The sequence below is a fragment of the Leuciscus leuciscus genome (genome assembly GCF_965113295.1).
Source record: "Leuciscus leuciscus genome assembly, chromosome: 1".
Taxonomy (NCBI): Eukaryota; Metazoa; Chordata; class Actinopteri; order Cypriniformes; family Leuciscidae; genus Leuciscus; species Leuciscus leuciscus.
In genome coordinates, this window is record NC_138725.1 from 20,298,954 (window position 1) to 20,323,407 (window position 24,454).

At 39.3% G+C, this 24,454-nt stretch overlaps 3 protein-coding genes across 3 annotated transcripts in view; 1 reads left to right on the forward strand and 2 right to left on the reverse strand.

The window, feature by feature from the left end:
- LOC309501752 (uncharacterized protein) overlaps positions 1 to 5,363 on the reverse strand; it is a 183,773-nt gene extending 178,410 nt beyond the window's left edge. Inside the window, exon 1 of the mRNA XM_082173993.1 lies at positions 300 to 5,363. The gene's annotated coding sequence lies outside the window, so the exon portion shown is untranslated. The remainder of the gene's footprint in view (positions 1 to 299) is intronic.
- LOC309498704 (uncharacterized protein) overlaps positions 1 to 24,454 on the reverse strand; it is a 65,447-nt gene that overhangs the window by 16,929 nt on the left and 24,064 nt on the right. The gene's annotated exons all lie outside the window — the stretch shown is intronic.
- Positions 8,566 to 13,732, forward strand: LOC309496960 (zinc finger BED domain-containing protein 4-like). The gene is made up of 4 exons (XM_082167156.1): positions 8,566 to 9,294; positions 9,626 to 9,858; positions 11,779 to 12,225; positions 12,379 to 13,732. The coding sequence occupies exons 1-4, from the start codon at positions 9,115 to 9,117 to the stop codon at positions 13,478 to 13,480; spliced, it is 1,962 nt and encodes a 653-aa protein (XP_082023282.1). The 5' UTR covers positions 8,566 to 9,114; the 3' UTR covers positions 13,481 to 13,732.

Genomic DNA, 24,454 nt, shown 5'->3' on the forward strand with positions numbered 1-24,454 from the left:
AAACCTTTGCAGACATTTCACAGTTGAACTGTTTATCTAAAAGTGATGAAGTGCTTGAATGTTTCTAACATGAATGTTCTTCAGCATCATGAATGAATGAAGAATAAACACCAACCTCTTTGTTCTTCAGGATCTTCAGTGTGTTTCATTCTGCAGGGTTCTGGATCACTCATGTTCTCACTTAATAAACTCAGTCTTTGCAGATTTCAGCTCTTCCTGATGCTCTGATGCTCGTCTTCACTTGTAGCTGATGGGAATTTACAGCATTTATTGGAGAATTACAGTGGGAGGAGCTTCACTGGTGATGTAATTACAGTGGGAGGAGCTTCACTGATGATGTGACTGCTGTGGGAGGAGCTGATCTGCCAAAATCTAAAATATATCAGTTACAGAGTTTGTTTTTAGGCTCATGGACAACAGAATATAATAATGTAAATTTTCCCAAATATAAATAATGGTAAGAAAAAGAGTTATAAGCATAAACAGAAGTAAATCTACATATTTGTCACTATCAAATCCCCTCAGTCTGCTGACACCAATGAAATGAGCTTTAAGTGTCAATTTACAGGAGATCTGAAGACATCAGCATAATAAATGAGGTGAAAACAAGAACTATTGTCATGAAATAAAGAGTGTTTTCAGCAGATCTGTTAATATTGATGAGCCTCAGACTATCAACACTCATTCAACAAGCCATTCAGGATCATCAGCAGATCATATCACTTTATTCTGAGTGTTTGCTATATTGATAGACAATAGTGTTTTTCACAATGTAACATGGATAAATCATCAATAATAAAACAAAATTTAATAAATAGGCCTAACCCAGGGCCTGAATTTCATTTTGGAAAATGGGGAGGAAATCCCCCCTTAGGTGATTCTTATGGGGGGGAATTTTTAATTTGAGGGGGGAGTTTAGACTTTTTTTTTTAATTACATTTATTTCGCCTAAATGTATGCTCACTCATCGCATTTTTACAATGGGGTAATTTTGTTTTTAAGAATTTACACAACACAAGGAAGCTTGATTCCTCAATCTTTGAATTAAATTGAAAAAAGTAGCACAAATAAATACAATAGAATAAAGATACCAATAAATAGAAATAAAGAGAGAAGTGTTTGCTTAGGTCTAACACTAGTATTCAGAAATACTACAGAGACTGAATAAAGTAATCAAATGTAAAATAACACTGGGTAGTATTTTAGTTCTGACTAAATTAAATACATAGGCTATTAATCCTGATTCCTTAAAATGAAAGCTATGTTTTGTTGTTTTGACAACCAAATTAATGACAGACACATATGGCTGCTGTCCCTTTAAGAGCTAGTGCACGGATCCTGTTTCATTATACGGTCACGTGCGATTTATGCTTAAGACATAACCGACTGTGTTTAGAGGATACTCACCAAGACCGAAATTGACATAATTTTCGCATGTTTTTGACTGTTAAAGCGATATAATCCACGAAAAATAACTTTGGTTACCCACGAGCTCTGTCTGAGGCACCTTTACTCTATGTATGTGTGCAGAGAAACATCTCTCAGACAGCGCGCAAGTGCCGATGAGTTTAAAATCGCGTGAATGCTTAAACTGGTAAGACTTAAAAAGACGTGCAAATGGTAAACTTTAGTTACTCATGATGCAATGCTGGCCCAAATTATGCAAGTGACAACTCCGTCTATCCCGACTCCCGAAACGCGAGAGTGTATTATCTCCGCTTGCAGCGCTTAACGAGCTGATAGAAGACGCAGCACGGCTGATTCACTCGCGCTGTTTGAGAAATTGCGTCTCGCAGACAGTTTTAAAATTACTGATTTGATTTTATAATCTTTGTGGATTAATTTACTAATACAACCTACAGGCTAAAGTGAATCAATGTTTGCGGGAATTTCCCGCATTATAAGTGGGAGACCTGCGGGAATTATTAAAATTATGCGCAATACCCGCGCCGAAATTCAAGCCCTGGCCTAACCTATCTTTATGAAGCTCTACAGGCAAAAAAACTACAACACCATAATATGTGAATCTAAATATAGTTTGACTTTATAAAAACTATTAATTGCAATAAAGTAATTCCATCATTAACATGTTACAGATTTGTGTCTACAGAAACTACAGGGGAAATATAAAGTGTTAGAATATACATCAATTTTAATAAGTAAATGTAATCTGCCAAAGATAAATGTCGGTACTATTAAAGTGTGAAAGGGACTTTTTCAATCACAGCTAGCTGTTGTTCTGCCTCTGGATATAGTCCAATCAGCGTTAAAGGGTTAGTTCACCCAAAAATGAAAATTATGTCAGTAATTACTCACCCTCATGTTGTTCCAAATCCGTAAGACCTTCGTTCATCTTCGGAACACAAATTAAGATATTTTTGCTTAAATCTGAAGGCTGTCTCACTCCTCAATAGGCTTCTAAAACTTGCTGGCCCAGAAAATGTATTAAAGACATCGTTAATATAGTCCAAATGACTACAGTGGCTCAAAAGTTTATAAAGCGACGAGAATACTTTGTGAAAAAAAAAAAAAAAAAAAAAAAACGACTTTATTCAACTTTTCATTTTCTTCTTTCTGGGCCTCGAGTTTTTTCACATAGTATTTTAGCGTAGCACGTATGTGTTGTACGTCACATGTAGGCTCACTATTGGCCAATGCTGGTCATGTGTGTGATGCGTGGTGCAACACAGAAGCGCTGCGCAAATTTACTACGCGGAAAAACTCGAGGCCCAGAGAGAAGGAAATGAAAAGTGGAATAAAGTCGTTATTTTTTTTATACACAAAAAGTATTCGTGTCGCTTTATAAACTTAAGATTGAGCCACTGTAGTCACTTGGACTATATTAACAATCTCTTTAATAACTTTTCTGGGCCAGCAAGTTATAATGTCTTAGAAGCCTATTGAGGAGAGAAACAGCTCTCAGATTTAATCAAAAATATCTTAATTTGTGTTGCGAAGATGAACGAAGGTTGGTCTTACGGGGTTGGAACAACATGAGGGTGAGTAATTAGGCTAGGCTACTGACAGAATTTTCATTTTTGGGTGAACTAACCCATTAAGGCAACAGCCTCTTTTTGGGTGATTTCACTCTGGCCGAGAATCGCCCAGTGTTCCCATAGACTTCCATACAATTTTATTTTATTTTTTTAACTGCAGGCACTGCAATGCATTCTCTATGGGTTCTTGTTGGGCTACAAGCGGCAACATTCTGATCTGAAAAATGAAGTCTACCCGGAAGTGCGAAAAACTGCAATACATCGAACATCCGCTAGAGGGAGGTCCCAAAAGGGAGCAAATGTCCATAGCCCCCATGTTAAAATGTCCGTTTTCACAGCATAAATTCATGTTTTTACAGGTTGGTCCTATGGACTTTTATTGTATTTTTCGATAGCTTCCGAGTGCCTGACAACTGTGAGGGGGGTGAATTTTTTTCTAACTCGTTAGTTTAGATCGTATTTAGATATAAAATGTATGACAATAAGGGCGTGGTTAACTTTGATTGACAGCTTGATTGACAGCTGACAAGGCAGCGCCACGGAGAATGACAACATAAGAAGCGCCATTTTTTAATACAGTTGACATATAATACTACTGTTTCTGCATCATGAAATGTAGTTTTAAGAGTTTTTCAGGCAAGAATGTAGTTGTTTAAAGCTCAAATCTGTGGTTTATTTAAAGATTTATGAAAATTTTATCCAGTTGATCCAGCGATGACCGGGCGCTCGGCGTTCATGTACCCCGCCTGGAGCAGCCTTTCCTCGGCTAGTCGTTCTGAGGTTTGCCGCCAATGCCGCGGACTCTGGCGTCTCTGTAGTGGTTAAACATGAGATATAATTCGTCTTGTGTATATCTAATGGGCGATTTTTGGTCTCGTGAAACTATAATTTTTTTTCCTGGGCAATCGTTTTGGCTGAGGGGAAGTTTCATAACTTTATAAGCTATTTAACTTTACCGATGTATGGTTAGACTAGATCGAGCGCTGACTTTGTATGTTTGACTGAATTGTTTGCTTTATTTGTATAGCTTCTTATACCTTTTACTTATACTTTTATAATGGCTAATATTGATAAAACTGAAATTTAACAAAAAGAGACTGGGTTGAGTTTTGTCATTTTAATACAACGAAGATGATCTGTAATGTTGTTTACTGCAAACTCTGTTGTTTAGTACAAATGCACATATTGCCTGGCCCTGGACCATCAAATGTTTAATATTTTTATATTATATTTAAAATGAAAAGAGGCAGGTTTGTGTTTTATATTTTGTTTTTTCATAAATAGGCAAACGTTATGTGCAGTTGAATATAATCAATATGCGTTGCCTGAACCACATTTGTGTGGCTATAATGTTTAAGATTTCTTTAAATGAAAACGAAAAGAGTTAGTGTGGTGTTTTATAACATATTTCGTTGCCTAAAATATACACAGAGATAACCGGAGTAGCAGAGCGAGCTGAGTGACGCGCGCTGCGTCAGAAGGTGGGCGGGGTTAGGATTTCCCAAGATTTTCCAAGATGGCGCCGCCCATACCCCCCATAAACGGCTTCAAACCCGTTCTTCAGAAAGTCTATGGGTGACGTCACAGACGCTTTGTCCATATTTTTTACAGTCTATGTTGGGCTAGCACTAATGTGCTTTCGTCATCATTTGTAACCTTAACTTGTGCAGTGATTGGTGGGAACAAATATACCTCTATTAATAATCTTTAAAGGATTAGTTCACTTTAAAATGAAAATTCTGTCATCATATACTCACCCTCATGTTGTTTCAAACCTGTATGAATTTCTTTCTTCTGCTGAACACAAAGGAAGATATGTAGAAGAATGTCAGTAACCAGACAGTTTCTGGTCCCATTGACTTCCATAGTATATTTTTTTCCTACTATGGAAGTCAATGGGACCCAAAAACTGTCTGGTTACTGACATTCTTCTAAATATCTTGCTTTCTGTTCAGCAGAAGAAAGAAATTCATACAGGTTTGAAACAACATGAGGGTGAGTATATGATGACAGAATTTTCATTTTAAAGTGAACTATTTCTTTAAGATGAAGTGCAATCTAATAATTTCCTCAGTGCATAATTTACAATCCACGGACATATTCTCTAGGGCTGGGTAAAAAATATTGATTTCTCAATTTTAATCAATTCTCATTTTTACGAACTGATATCGATTCTTAAATCCCAAGAATCGATTAGCCTAGTCATCCTGTTTGCAGTTGATGAATGAATAAAACATTGTAGCGCACATCAAATCCAATAAATCACAATAATCTATGCTTTGTTACTATTGATCTGAAACAAAAAATCTCAAATTTCAAAATACATCCAATTAATTTTCTTAAGAAATTCAAAAACAAAGTGGTGTGAGATCGCTCTGGCTCAGCTCAAGAGAAGCAGCAGCACATGATCTTCTCTTCCACCTTAATAATACCAGTTACAGCGCGAAATAAACATGAATGAGCATCTTAAAGTGTGTTAGAAGATAAGAGTACAACTTATTGAAATCTGTGTCTCATGGAATCGCTCAATCAGTGTTTCAACCGTGGAAAAACGTAAACAATGTCATGTAATGTCACATTTACCTCAGAAAAACCATATCAGTGACCGTTAGCTCGTTAGTCAGCAAGAAAAATTAACTCTAGAGAGGAGCATTTTTCTAAATATATGCACCATATTACATATTCATTATAATTTGTTCTGCAATATTTAATGCATGTTTTAATAAATCTGGTAAGTTTTTATGACAGTCACCATTTAAATGTTTATTTTTTAGGCTATAACTTTATTATAATAACAATAAATAAAAGTGTAATTTAAGTGTTAATATACAAATCAGTTCATTTTTACCTTCAATATTATAGTAGGCTAATGAAGCTTAGTAGGCTACAACTGACTCCCATAGTTTACAGCATTAGTTAAGAGATTTGTTTTTCTTGAGAAAATGTGCCATGTATTATACCTGATACCCAGAATAATCAATTGAATCGAATCGGAATCGAAATCAAATCGAATTGTGAAATTTGTGTCAATACCCAGCCCTAACATTCTACATCTGTAAATGTTAGAAAGTCAAGCAAATATTTCCATTTTGCGGTCAGGAGTGGACGAGCTTCTGCAGGCTAAACTTCCGTGAAAGAGCACCGAACAGACGGATGCTCGCTGCTGCTGCTAAATGTTTATTTCAGTAGGAAGACGCCAGAAAAGACGCACAAGTATTGCTGTGATCGATGAAAACGGTATAGAAATGAGCCTGTCGCTTAATCAAACTGTATAAAGTGTGTTTGAAGGTTATGTAATTATGAGAAATACCGTGAACTGCTCTCCTCACCTCAGAAGACTCAACGCTGAAACTCTATGAGGGAAAAAACGGCGCGAGCAGGCGGTGACGTCATCGGCATCCAAAGCACGCGCGCACGGGACACCCCCGGAGCCAATGAGGGCCACGCAGATTCACATTCTTCTTCCTCTGCTTCTTCTTCTTCTTCGTCTTCTTGCTTTACGGCGGATCGCAGACTTATAAGTGCATTACCGCCACCTATCTTTGAAATGGACCATTTACACTCTACATACAACCTCACAACTCAACTTCAAACACCTGGCTTCAACCTTCCCTTTCTCTTCTCTCTCCTCCACCCTCCCAGAGTCTTCATAGAGTTTAGATTTACATATTTACTAGTAGCATTCGATTAGTACTATTTTAGAACTGAAGTGACTCCAGTCCAGTTACTAAATGTAAAAGGAACTTTTTTTTTAAATGAAGCACAAAAATAGGAATAATTATGCTGATAGAGCACATCCTGTATTTTATTGTATTTTAATAACTATTTAACTGATCATGTAGAATAATACATAAACGGACGTATACATCAGAGGTTGTTAGATACATACATTAGCCTAAATCACTTCATTTGATCACCTAACATGCATATTTTTATTGCCTCAAAACCTCAAAGCCATATATAATATAGGAGAAACTGTGAGCCATGCACTAATGGACTGTTTATGTCATCGTACAGAAAGAAATCTCATGTACTCAGAGCTGTCGGAAGCTGGTTTAATATCCTTTGGTGCAGCATAAATGCAAAGACATGGGGTGCTTCCATAGACAGTATAAAGGCCCTTTCACACCGGATGCGTAACGAAAAAGCGAAACGAAAAAGCGAATAGTTCGTGTGCGAATAGTTCGCATCAAAACCATTCACATCAGCCGCGACGCGAATTTGCGACGTCTGTGACGTTCAGAGAGCTTCAACATTCCAAAACTTTCGCGCGAATCGCGCCGACAGCTGAGAAAAAATGGACACTTCATCATCATCATCATCCAGTCATAGTCATAGCATCCAGTGAAGACGAGCTTTTCATTTTATTTAAAAGACAGAAAAGAAGGTTTTGGGTGCACCCAATCTTACAGAACAGAGAGTCTGAAGGGGAGTATGTGCACAGTTTTTTTTTTTTTTTTTTTTTGCGTCTTCAACTAAACACAGTGCGTTTTGTAATGTAACTACACATTACATGTAACACACGAAGTAAGTAAGTTAAAAATCATTTGACTAGAAACTGTAGATATCACACAAAGAATGTATAGTATACTAAAAGCAGCCCTAAATAGTCTCACTACATTTTGTTACGTGTTCAAAGTAAACACGGTCTCTGTCTCTATCTTTGACGATAATAGTGCTTTCTATCCCAAATGTAGTTTGGCCTGCTAGCCTACACAGCACAGGACTATATGACTAAAACTATCACACAACAAACTCACAGTCAAGATAACCGAGTTGGTTGGCAATGCTACGCCACACATTGTCTTTCAAATCGTTGTCCTTGTAGTATGTGATTGGCTGAAGCCTATTCTGTCGCCGCAAAAGTAAAAAAAAAATCGACATCGAAGCGAATAAAATAAAAGTCGTTTTTTCGCCGCTGCGCATTCGCGTTCGGTGTGGAAGCACTCATTACACAAACAGCTGATCGAAAAATAAAACCATCGCGCGAATGATTCGTGCGTCAAAATCGCGTCCAGTGTGAAAGGGCCTTAAGAAGGGTGCTTCTCATTTCTTATTTGTGCATCCTCGTTTCCTTTCCTCGCTTTTGAGATGCGCCTTGCCTCGCCTGAAATGTACGCGAGAGTAGGCGGCTGCAGTGAGAGGAGGAGTGAAAAAAGCGCAGGCAAGCCGGACAGTTCTCTCTTCTCGCAGTGGATCTGACACCTGCGAGATCAAAGATGGATATTGCGTGATTCACGCTCGTGCACAGTGTTGCTAATAAACTGGATGTAATTCGAAAGTTCTGTTGCTTTTATGAAAATAAATAAAATGAACAAGACACCCAAAGTACTTGTTATTTAATTACATTCCAAATACATGTTTATCAATAATTTCTTCTTTAATACAGACGGTCCCCCTGATCTGAACCCGAGCGGTGTTCTGTTATTGGACTTCTGTGCTAGTTACAGCTTGTCCATAACGAACACCATGTTCAAGCATAAGGGTGTCCATCAGTGCACGTGGCACCAGGACACCCTAGGCGGAAGGTCGATGATTGACTTTGTGGCAGTTTCAGACTGGGCCAGTGTTAATTTCGTTGACGAAGACTTTGACGAAAAATATTCGTCAACTAACCTTTTTCACGGACGAAAACTAAATAAAAACTAAATAAAAAGTCAGATATGATGACGAAGAACGTGACGAAATATAACTGACACTTTAGTCAACGAATAAAAATGAGACGAAAATATATGGGAGGGACGAATGGAGAAGAGATCCAATGATAACAACTCTTTTTGTGGGACAAGTTGGGAAGAAATCCAATCAGAGCGAATCTTTGAGGGTAGGTTGATCTATGCAGAAGCAGCAGAGCCATTTTAAAAAGCCGCGGCAAATGCAAGCGCAACAGCTAAACAAACGCAGCAGCAGTTACACAGAAAAGAGAACAAAGATGAGTTTGCAGAAATTCGCACAGTTTCGAGGACGTTTTCACAACAGTTAAGTTGTTTACATTATATTTAGTTGTGGTTGCACAGTCTTAGTTACACAGCTTTGGGTGATTTCAGTTGACTTTGTTCGTTAGCAACCTGCTAACGTTTTGCCGTGCACCTGGTCCGAGGGCAATGACAGAACAGAAATGTCAGAGCTAACGTTAGGTCTAGGACGAAAACGAAGAATTGACATCTGGTCACATTTCACATATGACAACAAGCACAACAAGACCGCCTGTAAACCATGTGGAGCAAAAATCGCTGGGAAAAACACCACCAACTTGAAGCGACATTTACAGACGACTCATCCAGAAATACATGCCAAGGTAAGCATACGCTAAGGTTATTTTATCAGATAAACCACCGTGTTTCCGCTAAACTTGGAATAAAATAGAAGCTAAAGAAAACCACTTCTGAACTGTATTGATTAGACGATTGTCTCACTGAATTAATATGAGTATAATATTCAATGTCCTCAAATTGAATCAAATGTGTACTAGTATAACGTTAGTAGATATTGTGGTGTTGTATATGACTGGAGTGTGTGTGTGCGCGTGCGTGCGTGCGTGCGAGAGAGACAGAGAGAGAGATCTGATGAGATTGGGGCAAGAAAGAAAATAAATCACAACTTGATTCCCCCTTGATTCACCCTCACAGATACAGAAGACGTATGATGACAAAGATGACCATGGGCCAAGTGGAAATAAAGCGAGTGCTGCTAGTGCAACCCAGCAGCAGGCCATCTCTACAGCTTTCCTATGTTCTTCAAAGTACAAAACTGAATCGAAGGAACAACAGACCAAGGAGCAGGCCATAGCTAGATGGATTGGACGCACAGGTTTACCACTCACAACAATTGAAGATGAGGACTTTGTGCTAATGATGGAGATGGTGGATACAGTGGCGGTTCTAGACCACAGTAACTGGGGGGGCCAGGCAGGGGCCACTTGTGCTTTTAGGGGGCACACCTTTAACATTCATCTTAACCTATTTTCAGTATTATTTCAAGTCATTTTTCACCATGTCATGTATGACTGCAATCTCTAGAAAAAGCGAATAAATTATATTAGCTAAGCTAATAAAACAATATCAATTCAAATGAATGTTTCATTATGTTTAATTGTAGTGTGATATAATGATCAATAATAACACATTTTTAGCATCTAAGCACATCTAGGCAATATCATATCACGATTTTTTTTTTTTCAGGAAAATCACGATTTTATCACGATTCTTTTTTCATGTTGGTTTTACTATTTTGCAAGTGACTGAGCATTACAGCCAAACTAATTTCCCTATTTTAAAAACAAAGCCTTATAGGTAACAAAATATAAAATAAAAAAGAATGGCAGACATTTAAGCCAAAGGCGAAGATAAAAATCTTTGTCATTATTTTCTTTGTTATTAAAAATTAAGAACAGAGATACATATTACACATACACAACTTAATATACAAATGAAATAAACTGCTTTATTTTTTCAGCTATAGGTGTATTTAACAGTATGAGAAAGTAATTAAATGAACAAATATGAAAATAAAACACAACAGACTTAAAGTTCTCAGTCAAGAGCAGTGAATGATTTCCTCTGTGTGTTTTGTTGTTTTATTAACATTAAAGGGATAGTTCTCCCCCAAAAAAGTCATATTTACTCTCTTAAGTTGTTTTAAACCCGAATAAGTGTCTTTCTTCTGTTGAAAATAAACGTTATTTGAAAGAATGTGAGTAACCAAACAGTTGATGTACCCTTGTGACTTCCATAGTATTTTTTTTCCCTACTATGTATGGAAGTCAATACGCTGATTTCACGCAGCCGCCATTTTGAAATCGAAAGTGAGGCTCCGGTGGGAAGAACCCCGGAAGTAAAGATAAACAACAATGCCTTGGATTACCAACCTGAAGCTGCTGCCGCGATTTACACTATTGGATGTTAATATTCAATATAGGATATGTATATAGTTCATTCCTGCTTCTGTTTTTACATTCTGAATTATATATAAAAAAAATTATTTTATTTATAAATTAATTTCACTGTATATAGTCTAAAGTATGAAAGAAATGTATGTACATTTTTAGAATTGACACAACATCATTAAACACAACAATACGCCATCGCATTCACGACTCTCCTGTGATTAAAGGCGACACTTCCGGTTTTCTTCCCACCGGAGCCTCGCTTTCGATTTCAAAATAACGGCTGCGTGAAATCAGCGTATGGGGACCAGCAACTGTTTGGTTTTGGGTGAACTATCTCTTTAAGGACAAGCGGCAGCATGTTTATTATTAGGGCTACTGTCTCTTTAAGAACTGCACGCGACGCGTCTAATATACACGCATATGACAAACAGATTTTAATAAATTTTCTCTGTTTGCTTTCACTTTAGACATAACCAACTTTGTTTATGTAAACAATGTCTGTATTTGACAGTATTAGCGCAATATAAGTCTCAAAAGATAACTTAGTCCAGTAACAGGCTTTTAGTGCATGTGCGCGTCGAGTGTACGCGCTCAGTAAAGCGCATATTTGAACAGCGCATCAGCAGCGAATGACATGTTTAACCGGCAAGGCTTTAAAGCACATGCAAATAATGAACTTTTGTGAACTGCAGTGTCACGTTCCTCTGCGTTAACATTTGATGTGAATATACGTCGTGCTGCAGTGTAGCCTAGATGAAGGCGCCGCAACTGAATAAATGCACAGTTGTTTGGTGTGATTTTACGATTGCAAATTTAGGGGGGCCAGAGGGGGGGCCAAGCTTGTTGACACGGGGGCACTGGCCCCCCCGGGCCCCCCCCCTAGAACCGCCACTGAGTGGATAGGAGACTAACAGTTCCAAAGAAAACTAAAATGAGCAATTTGATTGAAACACAGTATGAACATGAAAGACAATTCAAAGAGAGACTGGCTGCTGCCCGGAGAGTATCCATTGGCCTTGACTTGTGGAGAAAAAAAGGACTGACAGCCTCATTCCTCGCTATAAGTGCATGCTACTTTTGTGTTGAACTAAGTAAACCTGTACATATATTGTTGGCCCTTGAACAAGTAGCTCACCCACACACTGCACAGTCTATTAAGGCATGTGTGGACAAATGTATGCAAGAGTGGGCTATACCAAAGCAGAAGATCCTGACGGTAATAACGGACAATGGGAGTAACATGGTGGCAGCCTTTAAAAACACCACAGCAGAAGAAACCAGCTCTGAGGACGACTCCCCTGGGTCCACGATGGAAAGTGACTCTGAAATTGATGACCAGCGGTGAGCCATGTTTAATTTATTCTTTTACATGACAGTCAATTATCACATGAATGATTTTCCCCCTGCCACACACTACATATACAGTATACAGACACATACCAGCCACTTTATTAGGTTTAGACTTATTTGGTTGTCTTTTCTTCTTGTTATTAGGTACCATCATGTCGATATGGAAATGGACCGGACACCGTGCGTGGTGCATACCATACAACTTGTGGTCCACATGTTGCAGAAAGAGACAACTGTCAAAAGAGTCCTCGATAAAGCAAGGTCTGTGGTGAAGCTCTTTCGCAAGTCCTCAATTGCAACACAGAGGTTATTGGACCAGTGTGGTGTTATTGTTGTAAATGACTGCCCCACACGCTGGTCAAGCACGTTCAACATGGTCACACGACTCCTCACAGTCAAAGATGCAGTCTGTCAAATCTCAAATGACATGGGATGGGACAATTTGCTTACTAGTGAGTGGCAAAAGCTTTCATCATTGCATGACTTACTGCTGCCTTTTGCGGAACACACTAAAACCCTCCAGAGTGACACCACATCAATGTCCCTAGTGGTTCCTGCCCTCTTTGATCTGCTGAGCCACCTAACTGACTTTGCAAAGAACACTCGGTACAGAGACCTCGTCACTCTTGCAGAGAAAATGAGATCAAATCTGAACCAGCGTTTTGCTTGCCTCTTAGATTCAACCGATGAAAAGTTCTCAGCACTTGCAGCAGCTGCCTGCTTTGTTAACCCAACTGTCTGTGAAATCCTTGTTAATGTTGATGTGGCTGATGGAAATATCCAGGAACTGCTGAAACAGGCAGAAGACTATGTGGTCAAATGCACTTTCCCACACACAAGACAGGAAGACCAGTCTGAAGATGATGCAGAAGAAGAGGTTATTGAGGAACCAGAAGCAGCGCCATCCTCAAAGCAGCCGGTGTTCAGGTTCCTCTCAAAATGCCGCACCACAAGGCCTAAACAGAAAACCTCCACAACCAGCATCAGGCAGCAGATCATCAAGTACAAGGAAGAACTTTCACATCCCATCACTGAGGACACAGGGACAGACTTCTGGCTGGCAAAGAGTGACAGTTTTTATCACAGTTTAAAACCTTTTGCGTTAGACTTGTTGGCTATGCCAGCTTCTCAAGCTTTTGCAGAGAGGGTGTTCAGCATCACAGGTGACCTCACAAGAGGACGGCGCAACAGGGGAAGGGTCACATTGGAGCGAAGTGCTTTCCTTAAAATGAACAGAGACAAATAGAACTGTTGTATTTCCTGCTATTTACAGCATTTCCTGTAGTAGTATATGCACAACTTGAAAGTTACTGATCTTGTATTTTTGTTTTTTGTTTAATATGAGAGCAGAGGTTTTTTTTGTTCCATGTAATAATGGCATTACAGCTTAGCATGTAATTCACTTGTCTTGAGTTGAGCTCATTGATACTTCTTTTAATTATTAACAGAAGAATTAACAGAAGAATATTTTGTGCAATGACATTACAACCAATGCATATTTTCTTTTACAGACGTTTTGTTTTTCTTTTCAAATCTCTTTGATTTTGCACACAATGCACAGAGTAATAGATGATGATGAAGAAGAAGAAGATGATGCTTACAGAGTTGTGTGCTTTTTAGTTTAATTTGATATTTACCTGTATTTTCAATGCTGAGAGAGCAGGGGTTTTTTTTAATTTACTTGAACATTAAGGAGTGTTTCTTTGGTAGTGTGTGTAATGGCATTACAGCCAATACATTTTTTATTCTACATTTGAGAATTGCACTAATCTGTTCTGTTCCAATCTTGTTGATTTTGCACAGAGTAGCAAGGCATTCAAAGGCATTGTAGCCTAGCAGTTATTTAACTTCTCTTGAGGTACGTGAACAGTAACAGTAGTGAATTTTCTTTATTTAGATACCTTGTGCAATGGCATTACTTTTTATTATTTTTGAGAATTGCACTTTATTTTTCTTAATGTTTTTGATTTTGCACAGACAGTAGAAGACAGTAAGTTCAGAGTTAGGTGGTTTTCTATTTCAATAATATTGTACTTCATCTTGAAAGAATGTCATATGCATTGCATATCATTCAGGGAGAATGCATATCTTTTTCAGGGAGCATGTATATTTTTCATGGAGAGCAGGCCTTATGTTTATTTTATGTGAGATTATCTTTTGTGAAAAAGTTACGGTCAGTGTTTTTGACATTAAGAATAAAATAAAATACATGTTTTGTATTGCATATTCAAATCTTAATACTATTCCATAACAGACTGATGGAAACATTTAGTCAAGTCAACTAAGTCGACTGTAGATTTAGTAGACTAAAATCTGCTAATATTTGTTCTACTAAAAAAAACTAGACTAAGACTAAAAGATTTAAGACTAGACTAAGACTAAAACTCTTATGATATTTAGTCGACTAAAACTAGACTAAGACTAAAAGATTTCAGATGACTAAAATGTGACTAAAACTAAATGGTGTGTTATTCAAAAGACTAAGACTAAATCATAATTTGCTGTCAAAATTAACACTGGACTGGGCAGGTCGATGATCGAGGGAGTCTGGAGATATTGAGTCTGAGTGGACCATGTTCTCCACCTCCATTGTCGACGCGGCCACTCAGAGCTGTGGCCGTAAGGTCTCCGGTGCCTGTCGAGGCGGAAACCGGAAGGGATGCCGTCAAGCTGAAGGAGGAGTCCTATCGAGCCTGGCTGGCTTGTGGGACTCCTCAGGCAGCTGACGGGAACCTGCAGGTAGGGCTGGGCGGTATGACGGTATATATCGTTACCGCGGTAGAAAATGTCAATGTAACAGATTTTTTTTCATTATGTGTATACCGCGACATGTAAATAAGTGGGCGTGGTTAACTCACATGCAGCGTGCAGACTGAGACACTGAGATTTGTCAAAGAAACACGGAGAAAGCAGATCAAGAGGATCCACAAAGAAATTACTTTTTCTAAAGCATTGTTGTTAAAGTGATATTTTCGAGGGGAAAGGCGCAGCAGTCAACTAGAGCAGTGCAGCATCCGTAGGCTACAGTTTAGAAGAGGGCACGATCGCAACGGGGAAAGCATGAAGCTTACTTAACAACAACAGTTCATATATCAATATCGTTACGAATAGAAATAACCTTAAATAATATCTTATCAGTGTTGGGGTAGTTACTCAAAAAAAGTAATTAGTTACTAGTTAATAGTTACTTCTGTAAATTGTAATGAGATTACTTTACTAGTTTCTGCATTTGAAAAGTAACTTCACTACTTATTACTTTACTTTCCCATTTCTTAATTTACCCTGTAGATACGGACAAACATCATAGCCCTATCATCACTTAGCCTGTCCGCATAGTGTTTATAAATGTAGCCTATACAAAATGGCATGTAAAACCATATGAAAGAACAATATCCATGTCTGCACAAAGAAATATGCCTCACTGTAAAATCCACAAACAACTGGATAAAGGACAAATGTCCGCGGTGGTAGACACATAATCAGGGCTGGACTGGGACAAAAAAAATCGGCCCTGGCATTTTGGCCATAATAATAATAGCACACTAATAGACATATATTGTAAAACAAATGCACTGAAAAATAAAGGAAACTTTCACAATTAGTTTTGTACTAATTTCTATACTTGAAAGAGATATAAGCACATGATCTTTTATTTTGACGGAATCTGCATCAAGCTTTTATTTTGGCGGAAAACATGGTTTACAAACGCGTCTCATTAAATGTATAGTAAATTACGGTAATCGTCAACTATGCAGATGTGGAAATAATGTGTTACTGGGTAATGGGTTCCTACACTCATGACAAAGCCTATAAGTGTTTTGAAAGTAACTGTTAGTTCTGCTTACCACAGGCTCTACACTTTCTCATCTCTGTCCTTATCCTCCTCACTATCTTCATCATCAGCCACTGGAGCTGATGAAGGTCCTGCTGCTGCAGAAAACATTTTGACACATTTTACAGCGTCTGCTTGAAGGGTCTGTGTCTATTTTTCACGCTATTTCTCTGCACATTCCTTGCGACAAAAAAACTGAAAAAGAAAAAAAGTATGAGGCCCAAAAGGCACGTCAGCCCACTGGGAATCTCCCGGTAGTCCCGATGGCCAGTACTTGCTGCCTGGGCATAGAGTGCATTTCACGCGAATATTTTTGTCCTTTCGAGCAGTAAACTGAAAGTAATGTACTATCGCCACTGGCCGAAACCCCCCTGTCTCCGTCTCCATTTCCCGCTCCCCTTCGCACCAGCAGCTACGTCACTCAAATCGATCTCTATGACAACGGTGCAAGCACACACACACACACACACGCACACACACACAGGCATGCACGCACCACTTAAACAGATCAGAGCTTTACACGCAGGCAAGCACGGCTTGAGTAACGCAGGAAAGCGCGTTCCTATAGTCTAGTAAAGTAGTGTAGTTACCGATATTTTTAGTGTAATGCGTTACTTTATTTCGTTACCCAAAAAAGTAATATCGTTACTGTAATCCGTTACTTTGTAACTCGTTACCCCCAACACTGTATCTTATTATTATCTTATGTTATCTTATCTGCATCTTTCCGTCTCTTATGTATAGTTACTTTTTAAACACGAAACTCACATTCAGTCTGACACGCAAGCGGTTGCCGTGGTAATGAACAACCTGCGAATAATCCTGTATCTGAGGCAAAATTACTAAATATGCTGCGCAAGTTATATATTTCTAACTCCAAACAATTGGCCACTGAAACAGCTGATAAAATCTTGCTTTGATTCAATGCGTGATTACAACTTGTCACTCAAATTAACCGATCGCATTTTACTGATACAAAAGACGCGCGTGCACACGCACTGAGAAGGAGCGCAGTGTGTCAGTGTTCACCGAGCTATGTAAAATAATGGCGCAGTTACTGTACAAGGTGTGTATAATTTACACTACTTAGTCAACACTAACAGTAGCTGCTATTCGGTTTTCATACTGCTGTTCTCCTAGTCACTTATGAACTTGATTAACTTGACGCTTCTGAACATCTCTTGATTAGAGCTTTAAGTGACGGGTTGCCAGATATCACAAAAAGAGCAAAACAAGCCCTTTAAAACACAGTATAATAAGCAGACATGGCAAAAAATATCCTACCAAATTAAAAGGAAGTAACTAATTTATTATGAATAGAATAGTTCAATAAAAAATATTCAGATATTATAAACTGAATGAAGTAACATTAGATTGAAAAATTATTCAGCAACACTTTATTTAAAGTTTAAATAAAATTAGTCATACCGTGAAACAGAATTTTGGTCATTAAGCCCACCCCTACCGGCAGGCCAAGAGGACTGCAGCCCGGGTGGTTGTGGAGGCAAAAAATCGGCTTGGTGAGGCCATGGAGAAGGACTATCGGTTGGCCTCGAAGAGATTCTGGCAAACTGTCCGACGCCTCAGGAGGGGAAAGCAGTGCCCTACCAACACCGTTTACAGTGGAGATGGGCAGCTGTTGACCTCAAATGGAGATGTCGTCGGACAGTGGAAGGAAAACTTCGAGGATCTCCTCAATCCCACTGACACGTCTTCCATTGAGGAAGCAGAGGCTGGGGGCTCAGAGGTGGGCTCATCTATCACCCAAGCTGAAGTCTCCGAGGTAGTTAAGAAGCTCCTTGGGGGCAAGGCACCAGGGGTGGATGAGATCCGCCCTGAGTACCTCAAGTCTCTAGATGTTGTGGGGCTGTCTTGGCTGACACGCCTCTGCAACACCGCATGACGGTCGGGGACAGTACCTTCGGGCTGGAAGACTGGGGTGGTGGTCCCTCTTTTTAAGAAGGGGGACCGGAGGGTGTGTTCCAACTACAGGGGGACCACACTTCTCAGCCTCCCCAGGAAAGTCTATATCAGGGTACTGGAGAGGAGAATACGGCCAATAGTAGAACCTCGGATTCAGGAAGAACAGTGCGGTTTTCGTCCCGGTCGTGGAACACAGGACCAGCTTTATACCCTCTCCAGGGTGCTGTAGGGTTCATGGGAGTTTGCCCAACCAGTCCACATGTGCTTTGTGGATTTGGAAAAGGCATTCGACCGTGTCCCTCGCGGCATCCTGAGGAGGGTGCCCTGGGAGTATGGGGTCAGGGGCCCTTTGCTCAGGGCTGTCCGGTCACTGTTCGACCGGAGAAGGAGCTTGGTTCGCATTGCCAGCATTAAGTCAGACTGTTTCCCGATGCATGTTGGACTCCGGCAGGACTGCCCCTATGTCACTGGTTCTGTTCATAATTTTTATGGACAAAATTTCTAGGCGTAGCCAGGGGCCAGAGGGTGTCAGGTTTGGGGACCACACGATTTCGTCTCTGCTTTTTGCGGATGATGTTGTCGTGCTGGCCCCATCAGACCAGGACCTTCAGCATGCACTGGGACAGTTTGCAGCCGAGTGTGAAGCGGCTGGGATGAGAATCAGCACCTCCAAATCCAAGGCCATGGTTCTTAGTCAGAAAAGGGTGGCTTGTCCACTTCAGGTTGGTGGAGAGTTCCTGCCTCAAGTGGAGAAGTTCAAGTATCTTGGGGTCTTGTTCACGAGTCAGGGAAGGATGGAACGGGAGATTGACAGACGGAGCGGTGCAGTTTCTGCAGTAATGCAGTCGATGTACCGGTCTGTCATGGTGAAGAAAGAGCTGAGCCGCAAGGCGAAGCTCTCGATTTACCGGTCAATCTACGTTCCTACTCTCACCTATGTTCATGAGCTGTGGGTCATGATCGAAAGGACAAGATCCCGGATACAGGCGGCCTAAATGAGCTTTCTCCGCAGGGTGGCTGGGCGATCCCTTAGAGATAGGGTGAGAAGCTCAGTCACTCGGGAGGAGCTCAGAGGTGGCTCGGGCATCGGTGGCCTCCTGGACGCCTTCCCGGGAAGGTGTTCCGGGCGCGTCCCACCGGGAGGAGGCCCTGGGGAAGACCTACACAGGAAAACTGGCAGAGTAATTTTTCCAGAGTAATTTTTTTTTTTCTCAAAAATAGTTGTTTTTGATCTATTTTGAGTGAACAGAGTAAAATGTGTCCATAGAGTGGGAGCAAAATTGAAGAGTAACTGTGACTCCTCCCCAAAATCTTCTCCGAAAGTTTCGTTTATCCGCCATTACGTTGGTCACGGTGATCGCTGCATGTGGATTTGGAAGAAGAAGTTGTGCTTCTGCTGGATGTAAAAGTAAGTAGAATTTCAAAGTTTTAGAACTCCTTTTCATAATAATCGCCTCTGTTTTGAGCTCAGACGATTTTGCCGCATTTTTTTTTTCATTACAGAGATCGCTTTCTAATGTGAACTTGATGTGAAGTTTAACGTGAACGTTAGTGCTCGACAAGACTTGTTTAGCTAACGTTACTTAACGAGGGAAAATCACTAACGTAATCACTTGTTAGATGATGTTGTGCACCAACATGTTTAGCCTACGTTAGTTTACTGGGAAGGTGAACACATAGCCTACAATGATCACATTTTAAACTGGCCTCAAGATAGAACTAAGTTAGGATAAATCTTGAAAGTTATCATAAATTATAAATTATCTTATTTTTGTAACCAAAGAAAATAACGTTAGCTAACATATAGATTATATGAACGTTAATTGAGACCAGTGAAGTTAGCTTCATATCAAATGTTTGTCCACTATACGTTATCGTGACGAGCGGCTCGAGTTGTGCACCACATGTACTTGACTCTGTAATGAGTTAAAGGAGAACTCCGGTGAATTTTTAAGTTAATCTTGATCGTTTTACCTTTGTGAGTACTGTCTATAGAAAAAAAAACGAACCGGATCGGTGCTTGCAACGCGGAGCTGTTACAGTTAATGCCCAGAGCTCCCATTCAGCTAAAACGGCAGTTATGGGGGCATTAACCTAAATAGTGTCTTTGTGCCTCTTAACAGACACAAAATGCAATTAAAATGTCTGTCCAACATGAACAGGGCCCTTACATGACAACAAGATGCGTTTAGCAACTTAGCCATTGTTTAAACTCACCTAAATAGTGTTTTAGACGGCTAGCTGTAGTCTCGCGCTGAAGTCCCGTGAGAACTCAGTAGTAGCCGGAACACGACGCTCCTCCCACCTGCACTATGTGCGCGATTTTTTCCCCCAAACCACTTCAGCGGAAATCCCGCCCTGCAGCTGATTTAATTGGTTTAGGTTACAGTGACGATTGACATGACCAATGAAAACCTTAGAATCAGCTGCAGGGCGGGATTTCCGCTGAAGTGGTTTGGGGAAAAAAAAATCACGCGCACTTTTTCCGGCTACAACTGAGTTCCCACGGGACTTCAGCGCGAGACTACAGCTAGCCGTCTAAAACACTATTTAGGTGAGTTTAAACAATGACTAAGTTGCTAAACGCATCTTGTTGTCATGTAAGGGCCCTGTTCATGTTGGACAGACATTTTAATTGCATTTTGTGTCTGTTAAGAGGCACAAAGACACTCTTTAGGTTAATGCCCCCATAACTGCCGTTTTAGCTGAATGGGAGCTCTGGGCATTACTGTAACAGCTCCGCGTTGCAAGCACCGATCCGGTTCGTTTTTTTTTCTATAGACAGTACTCACAAAGGTAAAACGATCAAGATTAACTTAAAAATTCACCGGAGTTCTCCTTTAAGTTAACGTTAGGATCGATGGAGGCCATTTTGATGTGGATGTGGATGAGCATTGAGCACCGTGCCTTAACATAACTATTAAACTGTTATTATTAGCTTTTAAATTCCCTAGTAATGGCTAAAGTCATTTATCTTAGAAAGATGTAGTAACACTTGAGTCATTACTATCCAAAATCTTACAAAAACCTCAACAGCTAACAATGACTTCAGCCAATATTAGAGAGTTATCATGCTTTTTATTACCTTATATTTATAAATAATCTAGGGCTCAACGCTAAGGATTTTTTAGCTGGAAAATCCAGTCGGGCCAGTAATTCAAATTTTTACTCGCCCTGTAAAAAAAAGAAAAGAAAATGGGCCTATAAAATAAGCCTAGTACTCTAAAGTGTTACCAAATGTTTTTTTCTTCTTTTCCTTTTTTCATCTGACTGTGAATGTTAACGCCTTGTTTAACTTTGTCTCTTTGGTCCCTCCAGAATGCAAACCAACAACGTTGTCAGAGTGAAGTTCAAAGATAGCAAGAAATATATTTGTTCTCCAACACCTTTTACATTTGAGATGTTTTTGGAATGTGGTGAGATATAACAAACTTTAACAATGTCAATATCATTAATACTTTTCCCTCTGAAAAATATTTTTTAATAGTAATATAATAAGTGTATGATTTTATCTTATAAAAATAACTGTTTTAGTTCCTTTGGCATTGCTGGCCTTTGTCAATTTCCCAATGGTTTGTCTTCCTTCAGTTGCCAAGAAATTTTATCTTCCTACAATGGATGTAAAAGTCTTTGACTCAAAGACAGAGGTTGATGAGGAAGCATTTGAATATCTGCTGACACGACCAGACATTGGTGTTCTAGAAATTTTCATCCCAGGCACAGCAAGCGTTGATGGTAAGTTTTGTTTATTCTCAGCAATATTCACCATATTTGCATGGGCTAATATGTCTATTCGTCTAATTCTCAATAGCTGTTATAGCATGCAATCAAAAGTAGTATGAACACGAACAGATCTTCAGACCATTGATATGGTTTATATTGCAGATTCTTTAAGCTTAAGCTCATATTTAGGAGATACTGAGGGCACGTCAGAGTCTGATGACACAGCAATGTTGATTAGCAGTCCTCCTGAAAAAAATCGAGCTGAGGAACGTCGTCTTGGCCAAGTAAGGATCACCAATCTTGCCTCTGAAATACATCTATATAGAATTACTTAAATAGTAAAGATATTTGGAACTATATACACTTGTCATTTGTTAATAATTTCTCATCTCTGCTCAATATAACATAATTCCCCCCTCCAGATGATTGAAGATATCCTAAAGAGCAGCCCTGGAGGCGAGAAGGTCATAAACGAATACATGCGCACTAAAAGTCTGTCAGATGGCAGAAGACGTGACTTGGTGAAAATATTGGTTGCCCAGTTGACAAATGAACATGGGTAGGTTGTTCATTTATTTGTAAATTGATGTTTATGATGTTATGGGTTGTACGAAACGCCAACGGCAACCACAAACAGGTGCGATATTTTATGCTTATTCACTGCTCTTATTAGCTTGGCTGGAAGGCTTGATAAACTTTTTTTTTTTTTACTTTTTTTTATTGAACATAAAACTTGATTTTTTTTATCATTTTTTTAAAGTATTCTTTTGTTCCAGATTGGTCTGTCATTAAGTCATAATGTAAATGAGGTCAAGTGTTACATAGTATCTCTTCAAAATATAATTGCTGTTCTTTTTAAATTCAAATATGTTTTGCTCAATCATCCATGTTGGGCAAATTTAAAAGTCACTCTGGGATACTGTACGCATGTTTTCTATGTTTTTTTCCTGTCATGTATCTAGTTTTGGTACAAATGTGTTGTGCATGCTTTTGAAAGAAAAGGAACTAAATATTTGGTTTTCATATTGTCTTAAACACTTTCAGGTGGGCCAACTACTGACAGGGATCCCTTCAAAGAAGACAGCTGGTTGAATGATGAACGTCAGTGTCAGGAAACAATTGCCCTGATGAAGCATACAGCTGACGAGGCAGTGGTAAAGGAAAAGATGAGGTTAACACTGGCCTATCGCCAGAAGATGCTGCACGACCCTAAAGAGTCATCTGATATTCTTTCTATTTTCCCGTGATTTTTGGATATACCAGGCTTGGTATGTGAGACTTCAAATCTTTAAACTTGAAAACATACACATATGAACTTAAGTGCTATTGTTGTTCTGCAGTAACCCAGACTCATTAGGTAAAAAAAGTGAGTTTCTACTGTGGTTCCTACTTTAATTATCTTTGGCATTTTGTACAGATTGATCAAGATTTTGGACTTCTATTTGGTGATGCGACCTCTGCAAAGTTGTTGTTGAAGTGGTCTACCAACATAAAACCAAAGGTTATTGCACAGAGCCGTGGCCTCACACAGACTAGTGAGCTCCAAGACCTCATCCAAAATGCTGAAGCCACTGAAGTTGAAGAAGGTAACTATATTGTGCTATAAGTTATGCGTTTATGACAAGCATAGCTTTATTCAGATCTATAGAGTTTAAAGTGTGGTCACAACTTTACCCATTAGACATGCTTGATTCATATGCAACACAGACTTGCAATGGGTAAACTGTCAGAATGAAAATCACCTGTTTCTCTAACATTTCTACCCTGATCTTTTCTCAAAGGCCTAGTACAGGTGTTGCAGATTTACAGAATTTGGGTCTCTGAATAACAAAAGTATGGCTGATATGTAGTATAAAGTTTAACTCTATGACCTCATTTCAATATCTGTAGAGGTTTCACCTTAATTCATCCACACATCTGTAGTCATCAAGACTTGGCCATGAATGTGCTGTTAATACTGATTCTGTGTGCAGTATAAACTAAGGTACTAGAGTGGTTAATGTATTTATACCGGCACATCATCCAAGTGAAGTTAAGTCTAAGTTAAACTAGTTCAACTGAGTAGGAGGGTATGTTCAACCCCTTCTACCTAAAAACTTAAAACAAATGTGTTTATTTTGTTTTCCTTGTCTCCAGGTTGGGACAGCGACATGTCTTCCATTCTGATGCTGGTTCACCTTTTGCCACCCTCAAGTCAAGGCCGCAAAAGACCGGGAAAGATCTCAGCGAGAAAAGCATGTGATTGTCTTGTCAAATTCATCAAGGTGAAGCTACTGATGAAGCAGATCAAATGACACTAGTTCATATTGTTGTGTTACTGTGTGACCTTGAACTTGCTTATTTCTCAGACAGGCTCTTATTTGGTCCTCCAAATTGTTGTTCTTGTTCTATTCTTTTCTACTTAGTACATACTTAGCAGGGTTCTAGACTGCAACCAAATTTATATAATGAACGAGTACATCCTGAATCCATTTTTCAAACTGTTTAAGTGTGATAACGGCATTAAAATAGAAATACAACATTAAAAAGTCAACCATTGATGGTTTTGTGTGGATGTACAGTGAGTACAGAATGTTCACCGGAAATGCCTGAGCTGGCTTATCGAAAACCAGGAAGTAACCGTGCATATAGTCCATTAGAAATTAAGGAAATTTAGGAATTAAGTCATATAAAAATGAAAAGATTGAGACAACTATTCATCAGCATGCATTGATTAATCCTATGTTATAGAAAAAAAATGGG